Raw genomic sequence first — 17,870 nt, 5'->3', positions numbered from 1 at the left:
TGATTAATTTCTTTAAGTCAGTGACAATGAACCCACTGGGTGAAGTGATGGACATAATTTACTTGGACTTTGAGCAAGCCCCCAAGCCAGCTAGCACGGTCTTGTGAGTGAAATGTGTAATTGGATATTAGATTGCTGTGGCAACTGGCAGAAAGCAGTGGTGGTTACTCACCCAGGTCAAGGTGATGGATTGAGTGGCACCCAGAGTTACAGGGAGGCCAATTTGGGCTAAACCAGAGGAGATTAGAAATGAAAATGCATGAACTTCAGAGAACACCAGAGAAGCCAGACAAACCAAGGAAATAGAAAATGTGTACTAATAAAAGATTGCCAGAGTCTGTCTAGGTGAAAGCTAGAATACTGTAGCCCAAACCAGGAGGTTTGGCTTTGGATGTGAGTAGAATTTCTTCACGTAGTAACAAGACTTGTTTCTCTGATTTTACCCTGGTAACTGTCACGGAAGGTGAGTTCATCACACAGCCATGCAGAGGCCCATTCGGGTCTGAGCCACACCCCACACCCCACACCTATGTCAGAGTTCTTTGTTCAAAGAGATGAGGGGGAACTTTCCAGCAGCCATGGTACAAGTTAGCTTGTTCTCTCTCTCCCTTCCTTCCTTTTAATATTTCCTTTCTTTTTATTCATTTGTTCATCTCATTTTTTGAACTGTGGTAAAATACAGATAAAATTTGCCAATTTATCAATGTGCAATTTAGCAGCGTCAAGTACATGTGCATTGATCGTTTACAACCACTCACCGCTGTCCCTCTCCAGAAATACTCATCATCCCACCCTGAGATTCTGCATCCTTTAAAGCAACTCCCCGTCTGTGCGCCCATAAACCGTGAAGCTGCTGTTCTCCTTCCTGTCTCTGAGTGACTATCCTGGGTGTCTTGTAATACAGTGTTTGTCCTTTAGTGTGTGTCCCGCAGTATTTTTAGTGTGAGACTTATTTTACTTAGCATGATGTTTTCAAGGTTCTCCTATGTTGTAGCAGGTGTCTGGATTTCATTCCTTTATAAGAAACATTTAAAATACATTAAAAAATAGCTTTACTGTACAAATAGGCCTTTGCATCATGATCCATGCTTAACAATAATTACCATATATAACTGTGTTTGGTAGTGTGAGATATAAAGTGAATTTAGCATCGTCTCACCCCTCAAGCAGATTATGGTCTGGTAGAATAAATGAGACAGGGACACAGATGGTAATAATACAATGTAGACTGTGCTAAGTGCCTTAAGAAATATACATGGAGGCCTCTGGGATTTAGTCAAGCATGAAATTACTTCCAGCCTTGGGGCTAGAGATTTCACAGGAGGGAATTGGAGCCAGGCTTTGAGAGATTGATAGGGTGTGGATGGGTAGAGATGGGTGTTAAAGAAATTCCCAGAGGAAGGAACCACATGAGCAAAGTATGGAGTGGGAGAAGTGGAGACCATATCTGGGAGACATGTTCCAACTTAGGGAGGTGTTCGGTACATTCATGGTGATAATGGCAGCTGTAGCAATAGAGATTAAGGCCAGATCATTGAGGGCTTTGTGGACTAGTCTGAGGATTAACCTTACAGGCATTAGGGCGCTGGTAGTGATTTTTCAGCAATGGGTAGCTGCAAATAGAGTTGCCACTTAAGAATATTAAATGTGTAGAATGGATTGGAGACAGGGAGAGAGTCAAGACAGAAAGGAAGTAGATGGTAATGAGGTCACCAACCAGGATGGTGACAGGGACAATGAAGAGGAGTGGACGGCATGCAAATTTGGGAGGCAGATCAGTAGGTGCCATGGAAATCATGGACTCGTGAGGTTCAGAACTGCCCCCAAAGCCCTGTTCATATAAAGACGGGCCTAATCCAAGTGAGGTGGAGGGCAGGGCACAGATGTGAAGGACCTCCACAGCTGGGCCTTACATCTGTTTGCGAGCCTGTGAACATTCTACTTGGCAAAGCTTTTCAATGCCTGAGATAGTTGGCCTATTGTGCCCAGAATTTGGCCACATGAGTCTGTGTTAGAAAACTCTGTGCAAACCACCTCACAAGGCCCATGGCCAGGATCTGAGCTGGAAGAATTCTAAGTGCAGTCTGTCGCTGCTGCACCTGGTAGTCTTCATATGATCAAGATTGTGTCACAGTTTCCATTATGCACATAGTTTCTCATTCCACCCCCCAGAGGTTTATAACTGAGCAATGAAAATTTGCTCCCACTGGGAACTTGGCAGGAAGATTATGTTCTTAGCCCTGCAGCAGTTCTAGTTCAAAAAAAATTTTTTTGACAAAATTGGTTTAGTGCATTTTATAAAATGCAGATATTAATCTAATTCACTTCAAGTTTTTCAAACTATTTTGGTTCCATTTTACCTTTAAGGCAGCTTGCAGAGAACCAGTCAGAAATGGGTCTCATGAGAGATCTACCCTGAATGTGTTTGGAATCACTTGTATACTTTTTTTCTAGAATTGTAAAGCTTTGCTTAAATTTTAACTTGCCCCAAATGGCAACTACATCATTTCTTTTTACCTGGATTTTTAGCACATTGGCATCAGACCTGAGAAATCTCATCTGCATCTTTCCTTCAGATAAAACCATAATAAACTTGTTTGTCAGAGAAAGGATTCTAAAACTCTGATCGTTTTCAAGTTTCTTTAAGTCTCATCATCAGGAGAGTCTTTAGTTTGTGGCCTGAGTTTCCTGGTTAGGGGTCCACCCTTCAGACCTCACCTCCAAAAAATGCTAGGCCCCTGCCTATTCTTGCGTAAGCCATATGATCATGTTTTGGGGTTGAACTCCTTGTCAGTTTCCATCCTAAGGGCTTCATTCAAAGCATCTCATTATAGTCCTATTCCACAGATGCAGAAACTGTGGCTAAGAAAGCTAAGATAACTGACCCAAAGTTAAGCAGCTTGTGTGTCTCTAAAAAACTGTATCACCCCCCTTCCTAGGCCAGTGCTTCCCTCACAGTGCCAGGCCTCCTCCTCCAGTCTGTGCTTGATTGAACCTTTACCCATGTGTTTATAAATACTTGTGTCTGAATAGCTAACTCTTTCTAAACAGTTTCCAACCTCTGTGTCGTGCTTTTGCTTCAGATGTTGACGAGCATTTGGTCTCTGTGCCCAAAGGAACTGAGTGATTGTTTGGGTAGCCACTTAATCTTTGTAAAGATATTTTTTAATAGTATAATAGTGTGATATATCATCTTTGCAAATGTAAATGGATGTGAATGACTGGGGCTGGAGGATCCACTTCCAGGGTGGCTCATTCATGTCACTATTAGCTGGCTAGATCTGACTTTTGGAAAGAGGCTTCAGTTCCTTACCATATATTGACCTCCATAGGGATGTTGAGTGTCCTTACAACATGGCAGGTGATTTTCCCCACAGTGAATGATCCAAGAGAAAGTAAACTGGAAGCCACATACCTTTAATGATCTAGCCTCAGAAATCACCCGCTGTCACTTTCATAATATTTTATCAGTCCCACAGGTCATTCCTGTGCATTGTGGGAGGAGCCTACACAAGTGTTGAGAATTCAGGAAGGCAAGGATCATGGTTGACCCATGGGGTGTTAGCTACCATATACCACCATTCCCACCCCCCACCATTTAGTTGGAAAAAGCAAAAGGAGTTAAGGAAAGAAATATCACTGGATAAATTGAAAAGACTAAAAGAATATAGATCCTAAAATAAGTCACCCTCCTCTGGCTTCCTTGGCTGCTGATAGTAATCCCATGCAGGGAGACTCAGCAGTAAGGAGGCAGGGAATAGGTAATATTAAACCAACAAGCTGCTGGAGTGTCTAATGCTAACTCTACCTTTTCCCACTGATACCTGAGTTGAGAAACAAGGTGAAATAGACACAGAAATAGACACAGATCTGATACTAACAGAATGTCAACCTCTTTACTGGTGGAGGTGGATTGAATCTGTGGCCACAGTCTTGCCTTCCATGTCTGGACTCTGGGCTACCTTCCCAAAGGAGAATGTGGCTGTGTAAAGCAGATGAACTTCCTCAGCATTCCTGCCTCACCCATGCCAAGCCCCAGAATAAGGGCTGCAAAGAGACAGGCTTTCAGATGTACCACCAGCAGACAGGCCTGACCCCTCTTCCGCTTACAACATAAGACAGAGCAGAACTCACTCAGCCTGTAGGCAGGCAATTCAGAGAGGCCTGAACCCAGCTGCTCAGCTCTTCTCCCAGTCTCACCAAATAAATACTCCCCTGTCTTCTTGGAATAGAGGGCAGGACAGTTCTCCTCCTGGGAAATAGAACAGGACTTTCCTTCTGTCTGGCCAACATACAAACACTGGGAGGGGTCAAAGTGGCCCTCTTGCATAGGTCATTTAAACAAACCAGTCTGGGCCATCAGGAGTGGACAGATGCACATATCCAAACACCGTTAATGCCAAACAAGTCTCTACAAAGCAGAGAAGAGCTATATTTTGAGTTTTTACAGACCCTTCTAAACAAATTGATGCCATTTCCTATTCTGTCTGTCTTGAAGGCTTGTACAGACCCAAAGTGCACCATTCTTACCGCTGCTTTGAATGGCCTTAACTAAAGTCTCCCTCTCTTTTGTAGGCACCGGGTGGTGGTTTCCTATCCTCCTCAGAGTGAGGCAGAACTTGAACTTAAAGAAGGAGATATTGTGTTTGTTCATAAAAAGCGAGAGGATGGCTGGTTCAAGGGCACATTACAACGCAATGGGAAAACCGGCCTTTTCCCGGGAAGCTTTGTGGAAAACATCTGAGGAGACAAACACGGGGAAGACTTAAAATCACATCACACGACAAAAGAGCACAAAACAGTTTTATGGAAAGAGCACATCTGTGGACTTCCAGAGGGTCAGAAGCTGAGCAGAGGGTTGGTGTGGCTGCAGAGCCTCAGCACAGCCGCGCCAGCCAGCAGAGCGGAGCAGGTGTCTGGGTTTCTCCACTCGCTTGGGACTGTAAGGTGTGCCTTGTACTGAGCAACCTTTTTTTTTTTTTTAAGATGTATAACTAAAATGGACAATTGTTTACAAGGCTTAACTAATTTATTTGTTTTTTTTTTTTTAAACTTGAACCTTTCTTATAATAGATAAATTCTTTGGATTATGATTTTAAGAAATTATTAATTTATGAAATGAAAGCCAAGGAGAAGCTGGATTATCTCCTGTTGAGAGCGAGAGATTCATTTCAATGTAGAATGCATCTTCCCTCCCTCGCCCCTACCCCCCCCCCCCCCCCCCCCCGCCATTATATTTTGCTTCTTTAAGACAGAATTGCCAGTTCTCTAATTTGGGCTTTCCTCTTTGGGAAACCAGGCATACAATTGAGTCAATATCAGTAAGGGCCTGGGGTAGGGAGAAAAACTCAAGAGAAGAAAAGTTAGTGATTCTTTCTTTCTAGTTTGATCAGGAATCAACCTGAAGACCTAGTCCTCAATTTAATTTCATGGGTTTTTAATTTCCCTAGAATGAAACCAGTGAAGTGATAAGAAAAACAAAGCACAAGCATCCTAGAAATGTATTCAGAAATGATATTTAGTTTTATAACAGAAGCAGCTCAATTCATTGGTTGGAAAGTGGGGAACATTGACATTGTACTCACTGTCTGAGAATGGCTATGAAATGTAATTTCCATTTTACCCCATGATCTGCATGCCCAGGACACAGTAAAACGTTTGTGAGATGTGGTGGTAAGTGATGCGCTTGTGTTCAGGTCAAAGGCTGTAAGAAACACTGTGAAAAGTTTACATTCATCCATTGTGGCTCTTTCTCCACCGTCTTGCATGTGTTGCCAATTCCCACAGTGATATGGACTGTGCATGGTGTGTGTATTTCGTTGCAATTTTCTGCTGAGGTTAATTTGCACTCAGAATTGACCAATGCAGGAGATGTAAAATAAACAGCATTCTCTACCCCAAAGCTACTCCTGACCAAGGTATGCTGAGCACACTTGCTCCCTCTCTGGCTAAGGTGTCCATCAGCCATCGCAGGAGCCATGAGCAAAAATGCTCTGTGTTCTCCCAGCAAACAGATGAAAAGGATGAGTTCATCTAGGAGGCTGCTCCTGAAGCTGTTCCCTGGAAGCTCTGGAAGGCTTGGCGGGAGCTAGTGTGCCCACACCTTACAATTGTGGCAGGATCCAGCTGAGCCTGCCTTTTTATATTTATATCCATTCTTTGATGTCATTGGCCTCTTCCACCGACTTCATTACGGTGCCACGCAGTCGTGGGTCTGGGGAGTCCTGAGAACAAAGGGAGGGAAGGCAGCCTGGTAGTGAGGTTGTTACCACAGTTTTCTCATGGGAACTAAGTAAAGAAACAACAAATTTTTTTTTCCTACACTTTTAAGAATTAATGCTGGGAAGTAGAAACATGGACTGAAAAGTCTTCTTGCAATAGCAAGAAGTTTCATTGTCTTAAAAAGATATAGAATGTGGTTGAAAATGAAATCATTCCTAAGTTCATTTTTTTTATATAAAACACTGTACATTCTGTTCCTGTGTGTTGGAATTTTTTTTAAATACTTTACTGGGATATTCATGTAATATATAAAGGTTGGTGAAATGAACTTTAGTTAGGAAAAAAAGCTGATACCAGCTTTCATCTGTTGTAAGTTGACACCAATGTGTCATAATATTCTTTATTTTGGGAAATTAGTGTATTTTATAAAAATTTTAAAAAGTAAAAAGACTACTACAGGTTAAGATAATTTTTTTACCTGTCTTTTCTTCATATTTTAAGCTATGTGATTGAAGTACCTCTGTTAATAGTTTCCTGGTATAAAGTTGGTTAAAATTTCATCTGTTAATAGATCATTAGGTAATATAATGTATGGGTTTTCTATTGGTTTTTTGGAGACAGTAGATGGATTTTGTAACAAGGGCTTGTTACGCAGTGATATGGTAATGATAAAATTATAATTTATCATTCCTTTTCATGTTAACAATTTGAGGACTAGATAAAATGTTTCAAGATTAAAATTTGATGTTCAACCTTTATAAGTCCCCCGTGTCAATCCTTAAAATTTTGCCCCCTCCCCCAACCTGGACACTTTTAACTTGATTTCTATTTCATAAGAATTCTTTGCATACACCTCAAACAGCAGATGTCTGCAAGAATTGTTTTGGTAGTTATAACACACTTTACCCCTCCAACTATCAAACCTTATTTGTTTAGTTCCTCCAAGAAGCTTGAGGTCTTCTGCAAAGTCTGTGGGGTCTCACAAAATACTGCGTAGCACCTCTGCTCCCCTCCCTCTTCACCTTCAGGGTTACTAAGGAGTCTGGTAAGTGCTAGAAGCCATGTAAAGAGTAGCAGACTTACAACCAACCTTATGGCCCCTTAGGTCTCAACATGGCTTGGGGATCTAACCCTGAGACCTACCATGATCTTAATCTTCCATGAAATAAAAGGACCACATAATTCTTGTTTAAAAATATTTTTCCATTAATTTTTGCTGAATCTCAAATGACTTGTCAGAATTAAAAATCAGGAATTCCAGGTTGTATTGTAGCTTTACCAAAAACCACCTTTGTAATCACCTGTGTAAGTCAGTTGTTAGTTTCTTCATATTACTGACCTCTCTATCCCATTAGGTGAGGTGAGAGGCAAAGGAGAAATTATCACTGTTTTGAAACTTTAATTTTAATACATTTAATGTGTGGCATTAAATTCCTTACCTCTAGTTTCAAATATTTTATCTCACTTTATTAGAGTACATGATATATAGTAATGGGGTCTAATTGCATTCAGAAAGAACAAATGAAGGTGATGTTTCCAGCTGCTGTGCCTTTAATTGTCTACTCTTTGACAATTGGCCATCCATTTGATTGATCGACTGATTGACTATAATTGATTGAGACAGTGTCTTGTTTTGTTACCCAGGCCAGTCTCAAGCTCCTGGGCTCAAGTGATTTTCCTACCTCAGCCCCCTGTGTAGCTGGAACTAGAAGCACACACAACACACAGTTTAGGACATTTTTATACCTTCTGAAGTTCAGGTGAATATTTTAATCCAGAACTATGAACAACCCTATTATTCAAATTTGGAAAATACTTTTAATAGCTGTTTAACTAAGTTGTGCAACTCCAAGTGCGCGTCCATGTGAAATTTTTAAAAATGTGTTTCGAAGCAGTTAAACCAAGTCCTTATCAAGATGGAGTCCTGGGCTGGGGATATAGCTCAATTGGTAAAGTGCTTGCCTTGTAAGCACAGGGCCCTGGGTTCGATCCCCAGCACCACAAAAAACAAAAAACAAACAAACAAAAAAAAAAAGATGGAGTCCTATTGAAAGTACTCCTTTCCAAGGAAAAGCGTTTGCCAGCCTCCCAGAATAAACATTTACAAAAGAGATTAGCTAATATCCAGATTTGGCTAAGGGGAGTAACCCTCACTGACTCCTGAGATCCAGACTGTAATAGGGAGAGCTGGGGATTTGCTCTGCCCGCCCCTTAGTGATCCTCACCAGAGATAGTAAGGAGCTGTTAGACTGAATGGTAACCAGCCAAAGTAAATGGTGAGACTGTTCAAATACGCTGTCTCTTGTTTACAAATGAACATTTCTTTGACTTCTCATTACGGCCAACCCTTGAACGATGCAGGTTTGAACTGCACAGGTCCACTTACAAAGGGATTCTTTGTTTGGAGATTTGCAATAATTTGAAAAAACTTGCACTAAACCACGTAGCCTAGACATGTTGAAACAAGAAAAAATCAGGTATGTCATGAATGTGTAAAATAGTAGATAATAGTCTTATTTTGTCATTTACTACCATAAAATACATGCAAATCTGCTATAAAAAGTTAAATTTTATCAAAACTGAAGTAGACTGTGGCCCCATTTACAATTGAGAGATGTGTAAGCTATCATAACTTCATAACTGCATAAAATTAACTGTAGAACTATATTAATCTTGTAGCCACCTCCTATGGCCATTGTGGTGAACTCAAGCATTAAGACTGTCTGCTTGAAACTGTGTGCTACTTATCATCCCCACATGAGTAGTTCTTGTGTGTGGCAGGAAAAAGCTATCTCTGGTGGGTCTCACATATTTTTTGCTGTATGCAGTACATAAAACATACAAAGTCTAGGTTAATCAAGTATAGGTTGATGTTACCAGTTAGACTCTGGTCAATAGCAGGCTATTGGCATTTCAGTTTTGGGGGACTCATAAGTTATATTCAGATTTTTGGCTCCATGAGGAGGTTGGTGCCCCTAAGTTGTTCAAGGGTCAAGTGTAATAACTTTCCTTTTTGGCTCATTAGATTTCCATTTCAGGAACGCCATATGGATCTTACGCTTGCTAATTCTCATTGTTCTGCAATGCTTCAGACTCCAGTAAGTAGGTTGAAGGGACACACAACTGACATTGATCTTTTTACATTTTCAGTACTAGGAATTGAACCCAGGGACTCATGCATGCTAGGCAAGCACTCTACCACCGAAGTATATATGCCCAGCCTTTTGAAAATTTTATATTGAGACAGGGTCTCACTATTTACCCAGGCTGGCTTTGAATTTGTGATTCTCCTGCTGGGAGGCACTGTGTACCACACAGTCCATGAAAAAGACATCAGAGCGGTAGGGGCAGAAGATGAGAGCAAAGGGAATGTTTAGCCCACTGCCTTTATTGGGGTTTCCATGGGAAAGCTAGGCAAGACAGGGTGAGCAATCCGAATTAGTGAATAATTTCACCAGGCTTTAGACCATGGGGGGTGGGGCAGGGCTCCTGCTACCCAGGTGTGACTTCCTCAGTCACAATAGCCACATTTCAAGGGTTCAATAGCCACATGTCTATGGCAGAAGAAGGGCATAACTGACCAGTGTCTTACTGGTCAACATTCAGGTTATTTCCAATATTTTGATATTATAAACAAAACTGAGATGAATACGGTAGTATTATTTTGTACTTGATTAACAGATGTATCTAAAAGACAAGTACTTAAAGGGGTTAAGGTATTTATAGTTTTGAAATTAGGTGCTCCTTATTTTTAAATTGGATTTCATTGTAATTACTTAGATTTAAATACAAAGAGCCATAGTGGCAATAGCCACAGTATTAGTGCAGTTTTTGAGAATAAAATGCTGTTTTAGAAAGATGATTCAAAAAAGGGGAAACCAAAACCCAGCATTGCTAGACTGTATCCAGCTCTCACAGGGAGGCAATTTATACACTAAGGATTACAGAACTCGATGTGTTAGAAACACTGCCAGATATGTGAAAACACTTAACTTTGAGAAATAGAATTGTTTTTCTTCTTAATTTATTTTTCCTGAGGTGCTGGGGATGCAACCTGGGGCCTCACGCATGCTAGGAAAGTGCCCTACACTGAGCTACATCTCAGCCAAGAGATCATTTCTTTAATTTTGAATGACTTCTTCCTCCCCAAAACTTAGGCAAAGGGATTAGATCCAAAGAGAGTACTGGAGAAACCTAATGGAGGTTTTGGTTTGGCTATGTGGACCATGGACTTCCAAGCAAGCAGAGATGCATATTCCCCGAGTATCAGGGCGTATCTCTTGCATGTCTGTCTCGATTTAGGATCCCCAGAATGAACACATGATTCCCAAAGCCGTTAGCATGATGATCAGATGATCTGCCCGCTGTGAACTTAACGGTCATTTTCTCAGCAAACTGAGATTAGGGCTTATAGAGGGAAAAAAATGACACTCTAGCCCTCTAATTAAACATGAAGTGACATCTCTGGAACAAAGGCCATGCTTCTTAGTCCCCAGCCCCTGAAGCAAGGTCAGTTCAAGTGAAGGCCAGCACCTTATCTTTTCAATCATATCCAGTTCATTTCTTTTGCCAGTGAAAATTGAAAGCTTAATGGAATTACCTTCTCCCTTTTTTTAAGCACTCAAGGGTGCTACAAAACATATTTCCTGATAAATTATATCACAAAACACATTCAATAAACTCCCTAAAGGCAGTGAAGACTGATACCTTGCTGCCAGCTCACTCTTTAACATAAACTAATTCAACCATCTGTGGTCTGAATTTGTCTTTTTTTTTTTTTTTTTCCTCTTTCTTTCCTACCAACATTTAGTAAGACTTCCTATTAAGAACTGATTCAGGCTAGGGATGTAGCTCAGAGGCCCTAGGTTCCATCCCCAGCCCAAAAAAGAAAAAAAAAATCTTTTTGGTTCTGATTTAGAATTTGGGGTTAGAGATGGGGATTCTGTGAGTAAAAATCCCTTTTCTGTTTTAGATAACAGATCACCGTACCACCAAATCTTGTGGGGCTTTGTGCAAAACAACTGCTGGCTTCAGACTATTCTATCACATGAGACCACCTGGGTCACAGAAACCCTCTCTGTATAGTAACTGACACAGAAATTGAGAGCGCTTAAAAGTGGTTCCTGTATTATGTTGGTCCCCAGGGTGCTCAAATAGCCACATCCACAAGAAACAGCAATCAGCAAGGACACAGGTAAGGAGCGAGGACTCCTTTCTAACTGCCTGTCTGGAAGGGAAGAACTGACTCCTGTGGCGCTGAGGATGTTTGGCAGCTGGCTGCCTCTCCCTCTTGCTCAGGCCACATGGCAGTAGGGTCGTCTCCATTTATAGCCAGCACTGCTTGTTCTACTGGGGTAGCAATTGTGGGATTCCTATGATGTGGTGATGGTTGCAAAACTCTAAGTTGGACTTGAATTTCTACCCTTTAAACTGAAAAGTTTCTTTCCTGTGATTTATTTGCCCAAGACAGATTGCGGGATTGGCATATTACCAGTCAGCCCCCATTAAAGCCCAAGCTAGTGAAGTTTTCAAGAACCAGGGGGGTTGCAAAAGAAATGCCTCCCCGGAGCAGAGCTGTAATAATCTCTCCCACCATCTGAGTTCACCCAGTGACTTAGGACTGAGGAAAGCAGACTGAGAACTTTTAAAATCAGATTTTTTGCCTTTGATCTTGAACTATTCCTGATGCCAGAGAAGTCATTTAAAAAAAAAAAAAAAAAAAAAAACTGGATTATTTCTTTCATTTCTCTGTTATCTCACTGTCTCTCCTGATGCTTCTTCCTCTGCCTGTCTTGCCCTTCTCTGTCTTTCCTTGGTGGAGGCATTGGGTCGTGGTGCTAGATTTCTGGTGGAATATTCCATAAACAAGGGTCCTCATTTAGAAATAGTGTATTCCCGGCTACCCCCTTTAAATTCCCATGTGCAAAATCATTGTTTTTTTCAATTTCTTTGTTTTTGCCTTTTCTGTCTCTTTAGTTTTAGTTGTATCAAGTCATTATCATGTTATTGAAATATAATAAAAGACATCACAGCTGAATCTGGGGCAAAGAAGAATTAAGTGATTCCATGAACATGATTCTTAAAGATTTTAAAGATATTTGTATTTGTCTGAAGTTAATTCACATATACCCTGCTGTATTTAAAAACCAATTACATATTAGTTGAGTGGGCTCTTTCGAGTAACTGTGTTTAGCTAATACAGTGATAGATACTGTGAAAGATACAGAAGAAATACTTTATTATTCTGCACATATGTGGAGATGGCTTATAAGAACATATATAATAAATATGGGGAAAATAAAAATAAGTACAAAGTGGGAACAGGAAAAAGAAATAGGCTCTCAAAAAGAGGGGATCATTAAAAGAAGAAAGCCATTGTTCCTGCACTCAGGATTATGGTCTGCTGAGGCGACAATTCAAACTCAAAGTTATAAGAAATATTAGGAGCTGGGGAAGAAAAAAAGAAAGGAAATACTAGAGGCTGGAAAAGTCCAGTGTGCTTCACATGTTTCAATCCCCCGCACCAAAAAAGGGAAGGAAGGATGAAGGAACCGCAACCACATGGAAGACTAAGTAATGGAGAGTGGCTGGGGAGACCAGGGCCAAGGAGATGTTGAGGAGCTGGAGTTGTACCCTGGGGCAAGGAGGCAGGTAGAAGAGGAGGTGAAGAGGGAGCCATGGCCCAAGAGGCATTTTTGAAAAAATAGCCAGTAGAAATTGATGGTCGAATAAATATAGGAAATGGAGGCAATACAAAAAAATAACACTTCAGATTCATATCAAAATGACTGTGGGATGATGGAGCCTTTGAAAGGGGTGTGGAAATTGTATGGGAAGCATGTTTCCAGAGTGTTATTTCAGAAACTCTGAGTTTGAAATAATGGGGGTGTTTTAAACTGGACGTATTATGGGCAACTGAAAATATGAAACTTAAGTTCAAATGGGGTGACAGAAAAATATCAGTCCGTTGGGTGACTTTGAACTCTTTGCCTTAGAGGACGAGGAGTGTGTGTAGGTAGACTAGCGAAGGACCAATGGCTGCAACTGGGAAACACTGACAGGGTACCGTCTGCCTTCCTTCTGGAAAAAAGGGCAGTAAAGGGGGTCAGGATAAAGTCACATGTCACAAAGAGGGTGACAGTCACTGTTGCAGTAGAGAGAGGAACTGAGGAAGAATTTTTTATATTTTCCAATCTCTTCTCCCAGCACTGACAATCTAGCTGAATCTCTGAATGGGATGTTACATTTAACTTTCTGAGAGATTCTGCTCAGAATGCGTTGGAAACAAACCAAGAAGTTCTTGGCAGCCATCCTGACCCTTTTTTCTCTTCTGTTTTAAAAAAAAGGAATGTTATTCCTCTTCAGGAAAGAATGCAAAGATCTTATAGACCCAATCAGAATTGAAATGCAATTTCTATGTTCTTGTTATAATTGTGCAATGACGTGTAAATCCTGCTGGCAGATCATATGGGGACTGACATATTAAAAGGATGTCTTTAAAATCATATAAAAATCTCATTGAACACAGCACGCTGTTTGATGTATAAAGATGACAATGTTTTCCTTACATTGATTTTTCTTGTGCAAAATCTGAACAGATCATTTCTGAGAACAGTCACATATCACCCTGGCCTACTGTGCTGTTCACATAATTGTGTGCCGAGAACTTACATCCTGGTATGAGTAGCAATTGTGGCAAGTGCTTGCTGCTGCGAACACTTACAGGCATCCCCATTTGCTATTTGGATTCACATCTTGGCTAGTTCCTTCCCTTTATGCGATTTTTTCCATCTCTAATAATTTTCTCTGCTTCTTATATTACATCTCTCATTCTGGGCATATGGCCACAGGGAGGGAAGAAACACACATTGTTGTTGATTCTGCAGTGCTGGTGATGTCTATTAACTCTGCTGGTGATTTCTCAAGATCAAGAACATGGGGTGACTTTTTAAAAATGTTTCTTTCCTGACAGGATAAAATGGAAAAGTACCAGAATCGTTTGTGTTTCTTCCTTGCAGTCGCGAGGCGTCTTGTGAGTTGGATAATGCTTTGCTGATCCTCAGAGATAGCGAGTCCAGACCAGGCATTTGTGGGGGTGTCTCAGATTGAAAGCATGTTTCCTTGTGCACATGTTGGGGGTCTTCATGAACTGTCCTCCGAGGACTGGGAGTTCTAGGACAGCGTGTCATCTTGTGTGATTCCTGGTCACCCCAGATAGCCACTTTCTACCTTATTTCTTCTGTCTTTGGTCGATCAGCTATTGTATAATCCTGAAAGGGAAAGGGACAGCCAGATGTCCCAGGGCACCAACCTGTGGAGGGTGGGCTCTAATGTGCAATTGGCTGCCAGGCCAAGCACCCGGGTGCAGCTCCACTCCTCTCTGTGCAGGAGATCTGTGAGGAGAGCTACAGACTGCTGCCCACCTGGAAATTTTTGCTCTTTTTCTTTTATAATTATTCCTTAAGAAAATGATTGGGAGATTTGGGGTTGTGGCTCAATGGCAGAGCTCTTGCCTATTTTTGTGAGGTACTGGGACCAATCCTCGGCACCACATTAAAAATAAATAAATAAAATAAAGGTATTGGGCCCATCTACAACTACAATTTTTTTTTTTTTAAAAAAAGAATATTGTCTAGATTAGGTAAACGTTAAAAAAAAAAAAAAAAAAAAAGAATGTGATTCCCCCCCAGGCCCCATTTCTCCTGTTCCTCGCACTATCTTTGAAATGGGCCAGTTACCCTGGTCTCTCAGATTGGTCTCCTTTGCTCTAGTCAGTCTTTTCATATGTGTGGTGAATTTTCCTTTCTAGTGATTTTTTCTTACAGAAGGAAGCCTGTGTATCTGGTAAAGGGAAGTAAAATGCGTCCTTTTAGAATGGTGTGGATTCTACTTCAGACCTTTGGGAGAAAGGAAATGTTGAAATTGGTTTTAGCTTTTTCTTGATTTCTACAGATAAGGACCAGGGTATACAGAGAGTTGTTCATGCCCAAGGCAGCCATATGCTTTGGGTCTACAGTTTTCTTGGAGCAATAGCACGACCCATTCCATCCCCAGATAGCAAAGAGCTGCCTTCCTCCAATGGCAGGGAATTCAGATGTCAGTCTTCCTGAAATGCATCAAGCCCCACCTTGTCATCTGTCCCTGAGTTTCCCAGTAAGTGGTGTGGGTGGGTAGGTAGGACTAAATCGTCTTGGTGTCCTGAGTAGAGAGGACATGATGGATAGGTCCTGCTGTTGGCAAGTCAGGCTAAATGCAGCTAATGGTCAAGGTACTCAGGAGTGAGGCAGTGTCCGCTACAGACACAGCTTGTGCCCCCATGTCTTCCAGTCTAACTGGCCTTCAGTGTGTGAGTGTGTTTACAGGGGCAGCGTTTTGCTAACAAACTTGAGATCCACCTCTCTCAACCCCTCTTCTTGTTGGGATTGCAGGTATAATCCAACCCAGGAACCTTTAGATTAAAGACCTACATGTTACCTTTCTCTCAGGAAGATGTGAGCCAAACTGGCCCAGAGACTTTTTGCCAAACCCCTTCAATTCCTTGTTGCTCAGTAAGTGGGGTCATGAGCAGCCAAGGACCTGGGAGTGTGGTCACGTTTGCTTAGTGAAAGGGGATGATGTAGGGGAGGAATCTGTCCCTGAATTTCCTGTATCTGCCTCTGCTTTACTACCCAGGGTAATCAAGCCCTTTTGAAGCAGTTCTGGAAACAGTGACTCCCTTGCAACAGTCTGACTGTGGGGACCTCACTCTTACTAGGCCCAAACTCAGTGTTACTTCTGCCTTCTCAAAGAAGAATGTTCTTCAAGCCATAAAGTACAAATCAAAGTACGTTTGAGATTGATCATATTTTCCTAGTAGAGAAAATTGGATTCTAGGCTGTTGAGAGAATTTGAAGATATGATTGATAATCTTTGTGTGCAGAGATCATTAGGATAATCCCTGAGGAATTAAGAAACATAACAGAGCTAGAAGAAATGGAGAAGATGTATTTCTGATTTTCAAGAAGAGAAAGAAGGCAGATTCTGTAAATAATAGACTAGTGAACTTGATGTTGAGTCTTGGCATGTTTCCTAAAGGGAATACTAGAAGATGCTTTCTGAGCTCATAGTAAGGGAAGTAGTGATTGGGAAGAGCCAGTAGTGCTTGGCACAGTGGTACACATCTGTAATCCCAGCTACTCTGGAGGCCTAAGCAGGAAGAGCACAAGTTCAAGATCATTTGGGCAACTTAGCAAGACTCCGCCTTAAAAAAAAAAAAAAAAAAATACCCACAGGATCACTAACAACAAATTGTGTCTGACTGATTTCATCTTTTCTGACAGGATTATTCACTGACAAACTTGCAAATGAGGATGGTATGGTGTGTCTACATTTCAGAAATCTGACATGATCGCTACAGTACCAGGGGATAAGATGGAAAAGAAAGATGTCACTTGTTTTAAGATCAAAACAATAGGAATAAATTGTAGTTAGTTTGAAAAGAAGGGAATTTTTGCTAAGGATACAGGGCCGCCTACAGATTCTCCAGAGGGCTGGTCAGCAAGCTTGGCTATCACAAATCAGAACCACATCCAAAAATCACTGAACTGGTCTTCAGAGGACCTGACGGTCAGTCAGTATTGTCATGAGCGCCAGGGTTGCACAGCTGACATCATTACCCTGTCCCCCATGACTGACTCCACCCTCTGCTGGAATGGACTCCTTTTTAAAGTCCCAGCTGTGGCTTCTGATTCAGAGCCCAGCATGATGTCTCTGCTTGGTAAGCCTGGATGACACCCTATACCCTAGCTACCAAGGGCTCTGGGAGAGCCGGTAACTGAGATTTTTTTACCTTCCAGAGTGGGAAGAGGTCTTGCCTTCTACAAGACTCATAAGGTTGATAATTCTCCCAAATAAAAAGGGGTTTCAGATCCTGGGCTGCCATGATGACTAGCTCATGTCCTCCTCCCAGGGTTCGAGGGAAGGTATTGGGTATTCTTCTTTCTTTCTTTGTTTTATTGGTGACTCGGATGAAGACCAAAAATAAGCTTATTTTATTTGCAGGTGACACAGAACTTGCGTGGAATGATGCATTCAAGGGCAAAATCAGAATCCCAAAAGATCTCTAAAAATCTGAACCAATCAGGTCACATTGCAAGATAAAATCTATCAGTAGGGGCTGGGGATGTAACTTAGTGTAGAGGACTTCCTAGCATACATGAGACCCTGGGTTTGATCCCCAGCACTGCAAAAAAATATCCATCAATGGTAAATGGCAGGCTCTGTTTTGAGATTATAAAAATCCCACTACTCAAATATATAGTTGCTGCTAAGAAACAAGCCATAATTTAATGTGGTTACCAAGAAAGCTAATTAAATCCTAAGTGACTTAATAAATATGTAGTATTTAGAACAAATAGTGCCTTGCTCTGCACTGGAGAGACCACAGTGGAGCCCTGTGCTATGTTGTAAGCACCAGTCTACAAGGGACCTGACAAGGTGGAGGATATTCAGAGGGAGGCAGTAGGATGGCAATCTCAAACCCATGGTTCAGGAAGAGGAGCAGGGCCTGGAGGAGCTTGGCCTGTGAACACAAGTCTTGAAGGGGGAAATAGCATAGTGGCTTGGGGTGGGGTGGCATGCACTTTTAGCCCTAGCTACTTGGGAGGCTG

At 41.5% G+C, this 17,870-nt stretch overlaps 1 protein-coding gene across 2 annotated transcripts in view; it reads left to right on the top strand.

Annotated features, from left to right (window-relative positions):
* The window catches only part of SH3RF1 (SH3 domain containing ring finger 1), a 157,066-nt gene extending 152,022 nt beyond the window's left edge, over positions 1-5,044 (top strand). For both annotated transcript variants that reach the window (XM_079142950.1, XM_079142951.1), the window contains exon 12: positions 4,576-5,044. In XM_079142950.1, coding sequence (XP_078999076.1) covers positions 4,576-4,744 — 169 coding nt within the window. In that variant the 3' untranslated portion in view covers positions 4,745-5,044. The remainder of the gene's footprint in view (positions 1-4,575) is intronic.
* Positions 5,045-17,870: the final 12,826 nt, after the last annotated feature.

Source organism: Sciurus vulgaris (genome assembly GCF_902686455.1).
Source record: "Sciurus vulgaris genome assembly, chromosome: 5".
Lineage (NCBI taxonomy): Eukaryota > Metazoa > Chordata > Mammalia > Rodentia > Sciuridae > Sciurus > Sciurus vulgaris.
Note: the sequence above shows the minus strand (reverse complement) of the source record. Positions and strands in the feature narration are given on the sequence as shown.